The 16,615-nt window shown below is 46.1% G+C and overlaps 1 protein-coding gene across 7 annotated transcripts in view; it reads right to left on the minus strand.

Moving 5' to 3' along the window:
- Positions 1-524: 524 nt before the first annotated feature.
- TCERG1 (transcription elongation regulator 1) overlaps positions 525-16,615 on the minus strand; it is a 29,555-nt gene continuing 13,464 nt past the window's right edge. For 4 of the 7 annotated variants that reach the window (XM_041397503.1, XM_041397508.1, XM_041397507.1 and 1 more), the window contains 13 exons: positions 16,388-16,476; positions 15,938-16,098; positions 14,932-14,998; positions 13,783-13,918; positions 11,836-11,925; positions 10,995-11,113; positions 8,907-9,057; positions 4,760-4,924; positions 3,900-4,082; positions 3,206-3,385; positions 2,271-2,354; positions 1,928-2,028; positions 525-1,584 (listed from right to left, as the gene is read on the minus strand). In XM_041397503.1, the coding sequence (XP_041253437.1) occupies positions 1,383-1,584; positions 1,928-2,028; positions 2,271-2,354; positions 3,206-3,385; positions 3,900-4,082; positions 4,760-4,924; positions 8,907-9,057; positions 10,995-11,113; positions 11,836-11,925; positions 13,783-13,918; positions 14,932-14,998; positions 15,938-16,098; positions 16,388-16,476 (1,728 nt within the window). In that variant the 3' untranslated portion in view covers positions 525-1,382. The remainder of the gene's footprint in view (positions 1,585-1,927; positions 2,029-2,270; positions 2,355-3,205; positions 3,386-3,899; positions 4,083-4,759; positions 4,925-8,906; positions 9,058-10,994; positions 11,114-11,835; positions 11,926-13,782; positions 13,919-14,931; positions 14,999-15,937; positions 16,099-16,387; positions 16,477-16,615) is intronic. The other 3 variants (XM_041397505.1, XM_041397504.1, XM_041397506.1) reach the window with 3 other exon arrangements.

The raw sequence follows: 16,615 nt of genomic DNA on the forward strand, positions 1-16,615 counted from the left end.
CACCAGTGGAAGGGGCAGACACCAAGAGGGGAGGGACACTCCCCCGACTTTGGGTGTACACCCTCACTAGGAGCACCACAGCTCCAGCTCCACATTCTGCTGCCACACGTGTCCCCAGACTGTCCCAGCCTTTGTCAAACAACCCCTCTCTCTTGCTGCCTGCAAGTCCTGGCCCTGGCCACCACCACCAACTGCTGACAAGAATTCACTTGTCAGGATGAGGGAAGAAGGGACTTCTGCCTCTGCTCCTCTAAGAGCAAGAGACATGTAAACACAACCAGCAGGAAGAAACTGGCTCTGCAAGCACTGCCAGCTCATGTCTGAGCAACAGACAAAAGAGCTAAACTGGAAAATCATTCTGCTCACCCCCGGCCCACATGCTGACCCCACACTGCTCAGTGCCACAGGCCCTGTTCTGCCCAGCACAGCCAAGAATGTAGGCAGTATCACTTCAGTCATTTGCTTTACTCATAAATTCACAAGTCCAACAAAATCCAACAGAAATCGGGATTAGGCCTGTACAATCCATATATAAAAAGGGTTGGTTTATTGTAGTTCAAATACATAAGCTGAACAATCCCAACATTTCAAAATTAAACTTTAGAAACACAAGTTTAACATTCAAAACAGGAGTATAGTTTACAAGAATTGCCCAGAGGGGTATGCACAGTCTAACCCAGAAGTATGTAAAGATCACTTTATTGTAAATAAAAATGTGTTTATACAACCGTCCTGGCCTGCTCGGTCACCTCTGGGATTTCCAGCTTCGAGCAAAACTCATTAGACAGAACTTCACTTGGGAGAGCAACCTGACTGCTGCAAATCGATGGCTGGGGGCAGGAACAGAGCAGCCTGTGAATGAACCTGGTTTGGTCTCCAAGTCCCTGTTCTCCACTCAGCTCTAAGCCTGGCTCTAACAGATTGAGTTCCATGCCCAGGGGTGGAAGCAGAGAGCTGGGAGTGGTGTTGCCAGAGTGGGCTGTCAGTGTAAGCTAGCAGAGCGTGTCGGCTCCTGGAGCCCGGCACGCAGGCACAGGGGGCAGCTGGTGGCACACGCAGGACACGCTCAGCCCACAACGCCGGCACCCTCGGGGACACTGCTGAGAGGAAAGCCCCGGGGACCAGACACCACCCCTCACACACACCACCCCGAGACCCACCAGACAGCCCACGCCGTGGGGTTTGTCACTCATACTCCAATTAACTCATAAATACCCTTAACGTGAGTTTTTGCTGTCGGTTTTCCCCCCAGAGATCATTTTACGTTCACTAAGGCTGCTTCTGCCTCTGCCCCTCAGATGTCTGAGCATGTTCACGGCAATGGATGTGTGTAACCTGACAGATGGCTCATGCAAGCGTTGGGGCTCACCGGACAGCCGTGCCTATTTGGTGGTTCTCCGCGTGGGCTCGGAGGCGGTGGGCGGCGGCGGCGGCCCGCGCCGGTCCAGGTCATCCACGTAGGACACGATGAGCTTGCGCCGCTCCTCGGGCACGCAGTCCAGCACCAGGTACCGCTTGTCGTTCTGCAGGATCTTCTCCACGTCCTTCAGGTGCTGGTCGGACTCCTGGATCAGCTTTTTGGATCTGAAAGCAAGCGAGAGGACACGCTGCAGCGTGGGGCGGGCAGGGAGCCCCGGGGAAGCCGCCCCAGCCCAAGGAAGCACAGGGAGCCACAGCCAGGCCAGGGTGCAGGGACTGGGCCCTCTTCTGAGCAACAAGGATGTCACATCAGCTTGGGACTGGGCGCCTAGCAGCGCTCCGGGCACAGAAAACACAGGCTCCTTGCCTACGCTTGTGCTCTGGTAATTAAGCACCATTAAAGATTTCAGTAACAGACAGCAGCCGGGAAAAAGCAGCCATCAGTTTGCTGCTGTTTGCATGGCAGAGCAGCACAAGAGCCACGGCCTGCCCAGCACGGCAGGCCCACCTGTAAGTGATGAATTTGGTCTCTTTGAGCAGCGTCCGGAAGTCGGCTTTGGCAGTGATGTATTTGTCTCGGATGTACTCCTCAAACTCCCTCTGCTTTTTCTGAAAGAGGAAAGAAACACCAGTCACTGCGTGCAGCTCCAGTACCTCCTGCAACTCAACACCAGCAGTAATTACATGTCAATTATACTTTTCCTTACCTTCTACATTTTAACTTTTTTAAAAATCGTATTTAACTACTAACACCTGTGTCCACACAGAGCTGAACCCACTGCAGCAGCCCCAAGTCACTCCTGTACCCTGCACCAGGCTGGAGGCTGGCAAGAGCAAAGCAAACCACTCACCCTGTCGCTCGAAGAGAACTTAATGCACCTTGGATCTTCTTTAATGATTTTTTTCACTTCCTTCCATGTTGATGTTAAGGTTATCTTTCAAAAGAAGCAAAAAGAGTTAAATTAAAAGTAAATTAGACTCTAATAATAAGGAATGCAAACACTACTAACTTCTGAAGCCTTTAAATATACCCCAAGTCCACTGAAGAACTTGCTGTGAAGTGCTGGGTTCTCATTACTTATACTGTTACAGTTCTATTTTTGAAACAAGTTGATTTTACATAGTGACTCTTCTTTCGTATTCTGAGATGGCATTTTCAGATCAAGGTCCTCCAAATATTACTTACTTTCCAAAGTATTTTTCTAGTACAATTATGTATATTGTATTAAAAATTACCTGCAAAAAACTTGCCTCTAAATTAAAATAACTAATGCATTAAAAATTAGGTTAAAAACCTCCAGGTTAAATGAAAGCTGCCTGAAGTTGGCACAGAACTAAAAAAGAGGAAGCCTCACTAAAACCCCAGTGCACAGAATCAGGGATGCATTCCACAGCATGAGCAGAGTAAAAGTTCAGGTTCAGCAGAACATCAGAACAGATGAACTGGGTAAGACCACACTGATGGCCATGAAGGCAAACACCCTGCATATCTGAAGGAGCCAGAGAGTGAAGAGTATCAAATAACTCAGTACTGAAGAAATAAAAAGAAGGTGAAAAGATCACAGATTCGAAGTTTACATGCAAATTAACTGATGTTCAATCAAAGTAAAACTCCAGATAAACAGGTAAGGAAACATAAGGCACAAATTTTGTTATGAAGGAGAAAAGAGAGCAATGAAGCAAAAAGGCCCTGGCAAGAAAACCAAACCAATCAGACTGTGGGACAGAGAAAGGGAAATCCCGGTGGGCTGCCAAGATTGTCAACTTGAACCTCAACCGCTCTCACCGCTGAAGTTTCATCCAGAAGCTGCCTGAAATGTTCCCTCTTCTTTTTGGTAAGTGCCTCGATGTGCTCATTGAAGAGCTTCTCCTTCTCCTCCCTCTCGAGCAGGGAGCCCGACTCCCAGCGGTGATCTTTGCGCAGAGTCCTCCTGGTGTCGGACCAGGACACGTCTGAAGAACGCACCTGGGCCAAAGAAGATTCCTTTTTAAACAGCTTTTCCACACTTCACTGACAGTTATTTTTTATCTTGTTTGAAGTTAAGGTTGAAATAAAAGAGAAACCCTCAGCTTTTAGGAAAAGACTGTAGCAAACAGTCTTTTCCTAGAACACAAACACAGAACAGGCAGCAGCAGAAGGAATCCCCCTGCACTGGTCTGGAGCAGAGGGAGATGTCCCACTGACCCGCTGAGCATTCTCAAAACCAGAAAATCCAAGCACCCTCCTCTCCTTCCTGCTCTGTGTTCACCAGAGTGCTTGGAAAGGCAGCCTCAGAGATGGTTATTTCCAGAGACACCAGTGTTTCCAGAGCCTGTTTCCAGCCCGGAGAGCACCCTCTGCATGAGAGCCCTAAACGCACAGCCCCCTTCCAAGCAAGGCCAAACTCTTAGTGGGATTTCACCTCTTTGCTGAGCTCCAAGTGCCAGAAGGCTTTGACAGGGAGCACCCAGCAGCTGAAGGCCGTGCAGAGGAGCCTCACCATGTCTGAGAGCAGTGCTTTGAAGTTCTGGATGGCCTCCTCCCGCTTGTGCTGCTCGCGCTCGCGGTCGATCTCCTTGGTCTGCTCGGAGCGCGCTTTCTGCACCTCCCGCTCGCGCTCCCGCAGGCTCGCCTCGATGCGCGCCTGCCGCTCCAGCTCCTTCTCCTTCTCAGAATCCAAATTCTGCAATCCAACAACAAACTCTTCTCAGCAAAAGCATCGCTTCTCGTTACAAAGAGAATGGCAGGGCTGTCAAACTAAAGGCAGCTCAGAACAAAAGACTTCCAAGGGATTACAAAATTTTGCTTCAAGAGCCCTGAAGCATTTCAGGGCTTACATGGGTGAGAGACAAATTTTGTCAGAGATCAACTATTGCCAGGAGCTGTGTCCAGTGACAGACTCTGAGTAAGGGAGGCCAAAGGGATCACTGTTTGTTGGCCCAGCTTTACATTCCCAACCACTAACTGCCTCGAAGAGAAAGGTAGGAATATTGGATTAAGAAAGAAGCAGCACTAAAGGAACTGGGTATGAGCACACATCCCTGAAGGGAGCTCAGCTGACAGGGAAAATCACAGCAAAGGAAATGCAGCCCATCCTAGGAGGAAGTGATCAATGTGGTGTCTGTATCTGCTGCGGTTTTACAGCCGTTTTTACCACCAGTGATTTCACAGGAATCTTTGAGGCACAAGTTCTCTCAGATATCATGTGTGCACGCACACAGATCCCAGAAACATCCCACCAGAGACAGAACTTCCAAAGCTGTTCCCAGCTGCCATTCTGGGGTACTCCCACAGTAACTCTGGCAAGGTCAGTCTGCCCACAGCACGCACACAGCCACGCTGCCAGGGCTCCCTGCCCACCTTGGCTATTTTCTCGATGTACTGCTTGAACAGGTCCTCCCTCTGTGAGGAGCTGTCCACCGCCTTGTACCGTGGGTCAGTCTCCACTTTGTCCTTCACTTTGCTCCAGCGAGACTGACTATCCAGGTGGTGGTTTGCCAGCAGCTCAAAGAAGTCCATTTTGATCTGTTATACAGACAGAAACAGAAAGACAACACTTGAGAAATACACTTTAATATTCCACAGCTTGCTCTTATGACAAAAGGAGTCAACTTACCTTCATCAGAGGCATCACATTAACATTACATACCATTGCAACTTAGAGCAATCACCAAAACTCTGAATTTAGTCATAACTGCAGCCCAAATGCACTGTTCCTTGAGACAATTTTGCCAAAGCAGATACATTTAGATGATCTGCTACATCTAAGATGAACTCTATTATAAAGAATGATCCACCAATACACTCTTTATTATTTTACTCCAATTTAAGCTTGTTTTTTAGCTTTTATTTATATCAAATTAACAAGTTACTGATGCTGCATGACAGCATTTTGCCTGTCAGTACTCCAGAAGCCATGCAGCTTGAAACAAGGTTCTAGAGGAATCAGGTGCTTAAGGATTCATCCCTCAGGTGTACAATTAGCAGAGGTAAATGCTTGGATCTGCCAACACAGACTGATGTCTTAAATGGATCTAACCAAATAAAGAATTATCCACATATGGTAATTAAGTAAATTATATTTAGGATGGACATGCACATTTACATAAAAGCTGAAAGAAAATGCTTTAGTCTACTCTGTCAGCTGGAAATGGCATGTCATGTTTCTGTCCGTAGCAGCAGCCGTTGCGAGGGCTGGCAGAGGATGGATCATAGCAGGTTTTATTTCAATACAACTGGCACCATGTTTTCATCCAAAGTCCCAGAACCAGCAGCTGTAAGGGCAACTACTGTGCCTTTACCAGACAGCTTGGTTTCTGGGGACGATGCTCTCCCAGCTCCTGCTGCCCTTTAGCTCACAAACCTTCCTGGGGGCTGGCTGCCCCAGGGCAAAGGGCTCTGCCTCCACACGGCTTCATGGCACACAGATTAAAAACCCAAATCCAGGAGGAGGACTGCTGTTACTTGCTACGTATCTCCCCTCCCCACCCCTTAAAACAGGGAGGCCAGGAGAAGCAGTTTAGCTGCAGAACACTGAGGCTCCTCAGGGAAGGGAGCAGATGGACAGAGCAGCTCCAGCTTGCCAGAGACCTGGCACATCCTCATCCTCCAGAACGTGCTTAGTTACAGAATGCAAGAACGGAATGGAGATCAGCACCAACATTCTGCAACCCTGCCCACCAATACTTTTAGTTCTTCAAAATATTAACATATAAACATAAAAGGCTCTATAGGCTTTCTTTACTATACCAAAGGAGACTAAGACAGTAAAGCAGAGATCAGAAACCAGCCCTTTAGTGCCAGTGGGATGTTGTGCTACAGCTACAGCACTACTGCTTTATCTTAAAGGAGCTCAACAAAATGCTAAGCAAACTGTATTCATTGTAAATTAAGAATGTTGTTTCAAGACATCATAAAACATGCATGCAGTTTCAAAATATGAAGCTTTCTAAGCCATGGCATTTGAAATATTTTTTAGAAACCAAACAGTTCCCAGCTGTTGCTACAGAAGTCTCTAAGGTAAGGGTGTCCCCAAATTCTGGCACAAATCACCCGTGTGTGTACTGCAGAGGATGAGGTGCCACACAAAGCTTCACTGAGGCCACCAGCACGGGCTGCAGAAGATGTGGGAGCTGGCAGTGGCACCAACAGCCCCCTCAGTCCCTGAATCCCTCTGGAGCTCCTGCCCACTGCCAGTGGCACCAGCTGCAGCCGTGCCAGCTCCCGACTGCCAGGACAGGAGGGCACAGCCAATTCCCTCCCCAGGAAAGCAATGGCACTGCAGGCCTCGGGGCTCTGAGGCAGCTTCACTCCACTCGGGTGCCCTGCACACAGCACAGGCGCTGCCAGCTCATTTTAGACTTTACAAAGAGGATGAAAATGTCTCGAATAATTGAGTCTGAAGCACCCCACCAAGGAGTAGCACTTCCAGATGCCAGCTGTGGACAGAGCTCTGTGTACCTGCACACAGGGACTCACCTGAGCACGGGGAGTGTCACGGCTGCTCTGGCCTGGGGACAGCACCAGCACGGGGCACAGCCCCAGAGCCAGGCAGGCTGTGCCACCTGCCCAGCTCACACAGCCCACCCTGGGCACAGGGCACAAGGAGCACCGGGCACCCTGACCTCCCTAACCCCCTCTCTGCCATCCGAGAAGCATGGGATGGCATGGAATGTACTCACTGAAAATGGGATTCACTCACTGAAAATGGGATTCATTCACTGAAAATGGGATTCACTCACTGAAAATGGGATTCACTCACTGAAAATGGGATTCACTCACTGAAATCAGGCACAGGAATAAAACTGGCCATTGGAGAAACTGGCTGCTCCATCCCCATCCCCATAACCCCATAAAGCAAAATCAAACATCATATATATAATCTAAAACCCTTACGTTAAAGATTTCTGTAAAGTTGATTCTCCCTAAGCAGATTTTGGACAGACTGAGAAAGCTTCAGGTTAAATGCCTTAAATTTTCTTTTATGTTTTAAACACTTTCAAAATCAAAGGAAAATAAGGCTGAAAACATTTCAGGTGTATTTAGAAGTCTTTTTTTTTTTTGGCAGTTAACACATTGCAGGTACAAGTCTCATCACTTCACAAGGAAAAAAACTAAAAAAATGTAAAGTACCGGAACTGCGGGAGGCTAAAGTCACCACACAGAGATACCAATGCTTTCCTCACTAGGGAATCCCATAATATTTGCGTGTCAGTGATTGACAGCTGTCAGACTGAACTGATTGACAGGCCGCACAGCACATAACTGTAAAGTCTATCCACTTGTTATAAAACAGAATACATAAAATGGTTACAAAAGGCTTTTGGAGAAAAAAAACACATTATTTAAAGCAAACAAATACAATCTCTTCTTTTAACTTTTCAACTTTAGAACAATCATGCAACAACAAAACTAGTATTCATTCTTTAAAGTCTTCAACTGCACTATTAAGCTGCAAAAATGCTTTAAAATTCCATATTCACAATCAAACTGCAGTATGTAAAATCTAGTCTCGAACTACATCAGTTCCCCTCTGAAAGCACAATCATTTATGGAAAACAGCAGTGATAAGGCAACGTTTGAGAAAATCAAGTACAGAAATTTTATCAGATCACCCAGACTTTAAAAATATGCAAAGCTTCTCAAAGAATGAAGCTGTCCCCAAATCTGACCTGTCCCCCAGCATTTCTCTCTCCTGCAAGCATTCCAGGTAGGGAAACCTGCAATAACTTCACACTGTGTAATGGAGATAGCAGACCTCCACATGTCCAAAATGATTGGCCTTCAGAGGTGACCTTCCCACTCACACACACACAGGGACATGGCAGGAGGTGGCCCCAGGTTTTGGTGACCCCGTTTGAAGTCCCTGCCCAGGGGGAGAGCTGCTCCCCACCACTGGCACAGCAGGCACGTGACACTGGGAGCTCAGTAATCTCTAAAGCTGACCTTTAAATCTAATAAGCAGCAGTTTACACAGAAGATCTACTTATTCAAAGCTTAAAAAGTCCCTTCCTAAGTGCCTGCTTTGAGATGGAGAGGGAACTGTTTGAAACTTGAAGAGACTATGCTCAGGGAATTGCAAGTCCTGCCTGCCCCAGTGAGGGAACAGAGACAATGACCAGCTCTGGGGTTCCAGCCAAACAGGGTAGGACTCCTTTGCTTTTTCATGCACCAGGATAAAAGAAGTTAATAAAAAAAATTAAAATCAAGCATTACTTCAGTTAAGAAGATGATGTTACTGCTTGGGCAAATTAAAGAAACCAGTGTTGTTGAAGCAAACTCAGCTTCACAAGTAAACACAACTCAGTTCTAAATATTCTAAAAGTCAGTAAACTGCAAACTTGAAATTGCTCAGAAAGACCAGGGGGACACTCCTGAAGTGTCTGCCTGTAGGAGCTCTAGGAAAGTGCAGGCCTGTGTCTGGGGGAAGGCTCAGGGGAGCCAAGCACTGGCTCTGTCCCATCTCACTCACAGCACTCACACTGCTGGAACTCAAGAGTCCCCTTACCTTCTCTCCCCTGGTCTTCGAGTCTTCCTTCTCCTTCTTTCTTGCCGCTGTGATAAACTCATTAAACAAGGCCTCTCGATCTTTCATCTTTTCAATTGCCTTGAACCTCGAGTCTTTAGCATGCTTGGCTGCAAATTCACTAAAAGTAGTTCTGCAACAAAATGGCAAGTGAACTCATTTGGCAGAGCTGTCTGGGCTGTGAGGCAGGTTCAGCAGGGAGGCATTTCCTCTGCTGCAAGACATGCCAGAGCACAACTGACAAAAACCCAAAAGGCAAATCCTATGGTCTCACTATGGAGCTGCTCGACCAATGAACTCTATAAAAAGAGTCAGCACTCGCACAAGAGGTGTTTGTCAGACTTACAAGGGTGGGTTGGTTTGTTCAGATACAGCCACCTGCAGAAGGGGCAGGTGTGGAGAGAGACTACAGCACAACCAAGGAGAAGAAACGAAAAAAAATCTCAGTTGTCTACAAAACTCTTCTTTTCTGTGGGTTAGCAGTTCAGCCACCAGTCTGTCCAGGCATTTCACAGCTGTGAAACCGAAAATCTCGGGTGCATTCGTTGCAGCCAAACCATGCTAAGAGGTCACCAAGAAAGCCAGCCTTTGAGAGGAGTCCCCACAGAACACTGGCTGCACCAGCTCTTCCCCCTGCAGTGCACATTGCAGAGCCTGAGCTAAAACCACACAGGGCTGAAACCCCTTCAAACACTCTGGGCAGAGGCAGCAACACTGGGCTTTCAACCCCTCATCCCACAGCGTTTCCCTGACCGTTCTCTCACCTCCAGGGCCAGATTCCAACCTGTGCAGTAGGTACATTACTGCCACTTACCTCGGAAAAAAATCACTACTGTGCTTTTTCCAAGCTCTGATGCAAATCTGGCCCCAAGAATACGTGAGACACTTATAATCATACGAATGTTTTCATCACAGCATGGAAATAATTAGACTTGGAAAATCCAGCCTACTGTTGCTGTAGGGTAAATTGAAACAAGAAGAGAATTTGGTAGCTTATTCAAAAGGATTAGAAAGTGAATGTACAGCTAGATTGAAGAACAAGAGCTGCTCAAGTGAAGTGGAACACAAACTCTTGAGCATGTTGGACTGAGATAGATGATAAAAAACCAGTCTGGCACTCACAGAAGTACAGCAATATCTTTAGACAAACACTGAAACCAGAAGACAAAGGATAAGATTAAACAAGACAGTACTTCAGCTGGAATTCTCCTTCCCACCCCAGCCCATACTCAGGTAAAGAATCAACACAACATAGTGAAGATATGCTGAAAGCTGAGGATATTAAAGCTAACATAACTGTTTCTTAAGGCATTTCCATGCCTCCAGCCTTCCAGCCTACTACTGAGTTATCAGTCAGCTCTGAAGCAATTCAAAAGTTACCACAGCACCGTCACCAAATTTCCAAAATGAGTCACTGAAAAAAACTGAGCTGAGTGAAACAAATGAGCTGTTATTTCACTGGGAAAGAATTAATGCCAGATGAGCCAAGAGTTGCTGAAAGAGGACGGTTTGGAGCTTATCTGGTGACATAAGCATGAATCTCATGACCTCTGTGTGCAGAAGCTGTGAAACAAATAATGCCAGCAGTGAAATCCTGAATGTACATTCACTGTCACCCCCTCACTCTTACTGCTGCCAGAGGTCTGAATGAGAGGGGGATGTAATCAGTGCTCTATTAAAGCAACCAGAACACTTTATCACATCATCAGTGACATAGTTTGTAACAAGGAAAACATCCCTTCAGCCCCCCTCCAAACCCAAGAAACCTCCCTAGTACTTCTCAAAGACTTATGAAAAAGAAACAGGGTTATTAAAGAAACTTGTGGTGGATCCAAGGCCTTTCTCACAATCCAGGGAGCATGCTGGGGATTTCTTCAACTTGAAATATGTAAATCACAAGTTCTATTTCTTTATGGATTAGGTGAATACAAGCAAGCAAAGGAAGATTTCAACAACATCTCATGATTTTTCTCCTCTTTGCCCATTTTGAAAAGATTAATCAGCCCAATAGCACCCAACACGCTGCATCCTAGTAGAGCTTATGCACATGAACCACAAAGAAACTCCTACCTTGGATTAATCTTTGCTTCTTCCATCATTTTCTTGAAATCCTCCTTGGCCTGCATTATTTTATTTTTCTTCTCCTTGCGCTCTTCCTCTGCTCGGGTTTTCACATACTGATCAAACACCTACAGAAACACCAGTCACCCACAGCAAACACACAAGTGACACACAGAGGCTCTAGGGATAAGGGAGGGAAAATCCCACTTCCTTCCTTCTCTCTTGTTTCCTTTCCTCTCACCACAGAATCAACACACAGGAGGCAGAAATCTTAGAGACACTTTGCATTTCAGACTGGAATTGATCCAAGCTGCTGCACATGCAGGGTGCTGTACCTAACACACCATCTGAGACCTGGGAAGAAGCTCCTTACACATTCCAGTTAACATTTTCCTGGGTCCCATGTTTCAGACACTTCCCATGTTCTTGAAGCTTTCAATTTCCCTACATTCACTTGAAGAAAAGCTGCTGAAGTGAGAACTTGCTGAACAATAAAAATGCACTTTAGATTTCCCCCCGAACACTTTTTTAAAAGAAAATAGCTAGATAACTTATTATGCCAATACTTTGACAAGACACTGATGACTCTCACTATTTCATTCAGGTTTCAGCAGTGTTCTGTGACATACAACTTCCACTGTGTCAAAATATGAGACCTGCCAACCACAGGAAATAAAGCAACTATCAACATTTTCCCTTGCTGGTTTCTTTCATTTCCAGGCAAACCCTAATCATGACAAAAATGCCTTGCAGCACTAATTAGTCTGAAAGGTTTGCAGGAACAAAGACTGAGGATTCAGATAAACCTGTAGTAGCTGTGTCTGTATGGAAGTGAATTTAACTTTTTTACCTGTTTCCTTTCTTTTGGGTTGAGCAGCAAGTAACGAGGATCAAAAACGATCTTGTGCAGCTCTTTCTCCCATGTTGAAAAGGCAGAGACCTTTAATTAAATGGAGATGAATACACAAATTATACATAAGTTGTGCAGTTTTCCTTGAAAACACTAAGATGTGATGAAAACCAAAGATGTGAGGGAACCAGACTCATCCTGGAGTTCTCATCACTAATGGATGACAGGGGCTGTCGTAGAAAGTTTCAACATCAATTTCTTCTGAAAACTTCTAAAACATAATACACACTTACTACTGCTGTGTGACATTAAAAATAAAATGTACATTGAAAGAAAGCCTTGAGAAACTGTGTTCCATAGGCAGCTGGAACCACTTCCATTTTTCAGTTACTATCCAAATTTACATTCAACTAGTTTAATTTATCAAAATTGATTGGCATCAAGTACACTTCTTTAGTTAACTAAAAGCAAAAAGTCTCATTTAAGGGTAAGACTGTACAGACTAGAGTGGAAGTTGCTGCTTTTCTCAGTAGGAACATTTCCAAAAACATTAACAATGTGTCCAGTCTGTGTGTCCTATTCATCTTCAATGGCAATTTCCACTTATGTAATTACTTAATTTGGGGAAAAAACAGAGCTGGGGGGAGGAAATTATCTGTCTTGACCCTGCCATTTCAGTTACAAAATCTCTGCTGTAATTGTAAGTTTCTTTGAAATCTGGAGTTTTGTACCAAGACCTTTCATTGATCAGAGGAAAGACGAGATTGTTTCTGTACACAAAGTGCAGTAGGTCTGCAATTCACCAAGAACTCACAGCTCTGCATGAGCCTCCCTCTCTCCCTGCTCACACACACAGCTCTGATCTGCGCCTCTCTCACTCCCACACACAGCTCTGATCTGCGCCTCTCTCACTCCCACACACAGCTCTGATCTGCGCCTCTCTCACTCCCACACACAGCTCTGATCTGCGCCTCTCTCACTCCCACACACAGCTCTGATCTGCGCCTCTCTCACTCCCACACACAGCTCTGATCTGCGCCTCTCTCACTCCCACACACAGCTCTGATCTGCGCCTCTCTCACTCCCACACACAGCTCTGATCTGCGCCTCTCTCACTCCCACACACAGCTCTGATCTGCGCCTCTCTCACTCCCACACACAGCTCTGATCTGCGCCTCTCTCACTCCCACACACAGCTCTGATCTGCGCCTCTCTCACTCCCACACACAGCTCTGATCTGCGCCTCTCTCACTCCCACACACAGCTCTGATCTGAGCCTCTCTCACACACACAGCTCTAATCTGAACCTCTTCCCCTCCTCACACACACAGAGCTCTGATCTGAGCCTCCCTCTCTCTCTCCTCACACACACACAGAGCTCTGATCTGAACCTCTCTCACACACACACACAGCTCTGATCTGAACTTCTCCTCACACACACACACAGCTCTGATCTGAGCCTCTCTCTCCCTCACACACACAGAGCTCTGATCTGAGCCTCTCTCACTCACACAGTTCTGATCTGAGCCTCTCTCACACACACACAGAGCTCTGATCTGAACCTCTCTCACTCACACACACAGCTCTGATCCGAGCCTCTCTCTCACTCACACACACAACTCTGATCTGAACCTCTCTCCCTCCTCACACACACACACACAGCTCTGATCTGAGCCTCTCTCACTCACACACACAGAGCTCTCATCTGAGCCTCTCTCCTCACACACACAGCTCTGATCTGAGCCTCTCTCCCTCCTCACACACACACACACACAGAGCTCTGATCTGAACCTCTCTCCCTCCTCACACACAGCTCTGATCCGAGCCTCTCTCCCTCCTCACACACAGCTCTGATCTGAGCCTCTCTCCCTCCTCACACACACACACACACACAGAGCTCTGATCTGAGCCTCTCTCCCTCCTCACACACACACAGAGGTCTCTGACCCCTCTTTCCAGCAGCATGTCCTTGAACTGCTTCATGCGAGCCTCCAGCGGGACGATGGCTCTCTCTCGAGCAGCTTTAATCTCAGCCTCCATAGCAGCCTCCTTCTCGGAATCGATGTCTTTGATATCATCTTTCCTGAAAAAAAACAAAATGTAAGCTGAGAAGTAAAATGCCAGCCCTGAAGGTCAGAACCTGAACCACATCAGGACAGGGCAGGTATCACTGATCACACCACAAGAACAGGCTTACAGTCCATGAAAGCCACTCTCAGAGGTGGACATGAACAGTTTCACACCCAGAGCTCAGGAGCTGAGGTACTCAAAGTAACTTCAGTGCCAGTGATGGCTTCAGAGCAATCAGCACAGTCTGGCTGTATTCAAAGGTCTCACCAGACAGGCAGCAGATTTTACATCAACAGCACTAATTTTCTACCTTCTGTGCTGGGCCATGAGGCACTAAGAGAGTTTGTGCAGGTTGGGAATACCTCACAGTCATGACACCAAGAACACTGAGACACAGGTGAGACCTCACCCATCAAAAAGCTTCTGAAGAAGTGTGCTGATTTAGGTTTACAAGAGCAAATCCACTTCATCCCAAACAAACCCCCAGCCCTTACTGCTAACAGCTCCCTGATCATTCCTGAGATGACACAACCACAAATAACATGCTAAAATCACTTTTAAAACAGCATGTATATCTCATATATCACTTCCAAAAGGCAAACCAGACCAAATGACATAAGCCAAACTTGTAAACATTCATAACAGTGAAAACAGAGGAACAACTGAAAATATAGGTGGCAAGATATTTTGACAACAAAATCTTATGTCCAGAAATTAACAAACAACAGAAGCAAGCTATTTAAGACATGCTACAATCAAAACAGTCTTTGGATTCACCAACTTACACCATTTATTTCCATTTCAAATTACTTCCAAAACATAGCTATTTACTCTCTGCACAGGCTTCAGCTATCTCAGGAAAATATCAAATACCTGATCTGCTGAGCAGCAGAAAGCTGATGACTCTTTTCACCAGCCCTCTCCATTCCAATTCTACTCTGCTGGACACAACATACATGGCTCAAGTAACAAACCTCAGTTATTTTACCACACAGACCCCTTGGTACTGAAAAAGCAAAAACTTACTTGCGCTTTTTTATTTTAATAGGCTCATCTTCATTTGCTTCCTCTGCAGCTTCATGCTCCTCTCTAACTGTAAGAGATTTTAATAAGACTTTAGGTTTTATATTGGTGAAAATTTTTACCCTTACGAATGAAACCTCACGCACGAACCAAGGACAACATGGCAGCAGTTGTGTTCTGACAAAGGGAGACAACACATGGTTCTCAGTCACTTTCAGAGTAACACTATGGGAACTTGGGGACAGGACCAGAGGACTTCAGCCAGCTTGAAATTTAAAATGACAAACACTGAGCTCTTATTTTTAGGGGAAAACAACTTGGGCTTAACAGTCTAATGAAGCACATTTGGATCTACCTGATTACCTGCACTTTGCTCTCCTCCAACTACAAAGCCAACATGTCATGCCAGGACCATTTCCTAGAACTCAGGCCAGAGAGAAATCTCATCTCAGCAGCCTTTTGCACGTTCTCTCTCTCAGCAGCTATTTCCAAACTCTATTCCATATTCCAACTGATGATCCCAAAATTAACTCCTCTTCTGTGAGAGCCTGTTCGTACATTACGATCAATCCTTTCTGGTCTCTTTCTTATACAACAAACACAATCCCTTTTTTTAAGTCAGTAAAAACTGTGGGGTTTTTCAACCTGTTGGCATTTAGCAAAACAATTAACCTTGTTAGTATCTACTTTCTTCAGTGGGCTACCTTTTTGCCAAGAGACTCCACAATCTGCATTTCATATTTACATACCTTTTCAGCAGATCCTTACATTTCTGTCACTTATTTAAACATTACAAGCTTTGGAAAGCAAAGTGTTAAGTTGTATTTACGCTTCCTAAGAAGACAATAAGTTGCTCTTACTGAGTTTTTAAGACTCCACAATCTGCATTTAGCATTTACATACCTTTTCAGTAGATCCTTACACTTCTGCCACTTATTTAAACAAGCTTTGGAAAGCAAAGTGTAAAGTTGTATTTACGCTTCCTAAGAAGACAATAAGCTGCTCTTACTGAGTTTTTTTCCTTCATCCATTCCCTTTTTGTGAGGAGGCTCCTGAATAATTTTGTCCACGTCAGCTCTCCCAATGAGGTCGTCGGGCCGGTCCCACATGGACAGCCTGGTGGTGGGGTTATAGAAGAACACACGCTCGTCACCAGTCCACACCACACACCTGGGGATGCAAAGGAGGCCTGGGGTTACCTGGGGTTGCCTTCAGCCACGGGGGCCCTGCCAGGCGCTCACAGCCTGCAGCTCGACGCTCACACACAGAGCCAGGCTCCACCGACCGCACACTGCCAGACACCCCTGGTGCCCAGCTCTGAGCCCAACTGCTGCTTTTCTCTGCTGCCAGACTGAAAACGCAGTGACTGGAATTTGAAACTGGAACTTTAAAAACGCAGCACACTAAGAACACGCTCCCACACGCTGTCACTTGCTCTAACTGCCCAGCAGCTACCTACCACGGGGTGCCTGGAATGGGGGTGGTGGCCACTGGCTTGGCCTTCTGAGCAGCCTTCTCTTCCTCTGTCATTTCTTCCTCTTTTGGCTCCTCAAGGAAAAAACAAGTTTGAGGATCAGGCAGTGACAGCTGGCTCATTATTTATTACACAGTAACTAACTTGTTTTACTGAAACCATGCTGACAAGCAGCTCACAATGACACTTCATCCATGCCTAGAACAGAAGAAC

Source organism: Onychostruthus taczanowskii, unplaced genomic scaffold (assembly GCF_017590055.1).
Source record: "Onychostruthus taczanowskii isolate IOZ18803 unplaced genomic scaffold, ASM1759005v1 scaffold14, whole genome shotgun sequence".
NCBI lineage: Eukaryota > Metazoa > Chordata > Aves > Passeriformes > Passeridae > Onychostruthus > Onychostruthus taczanowskii.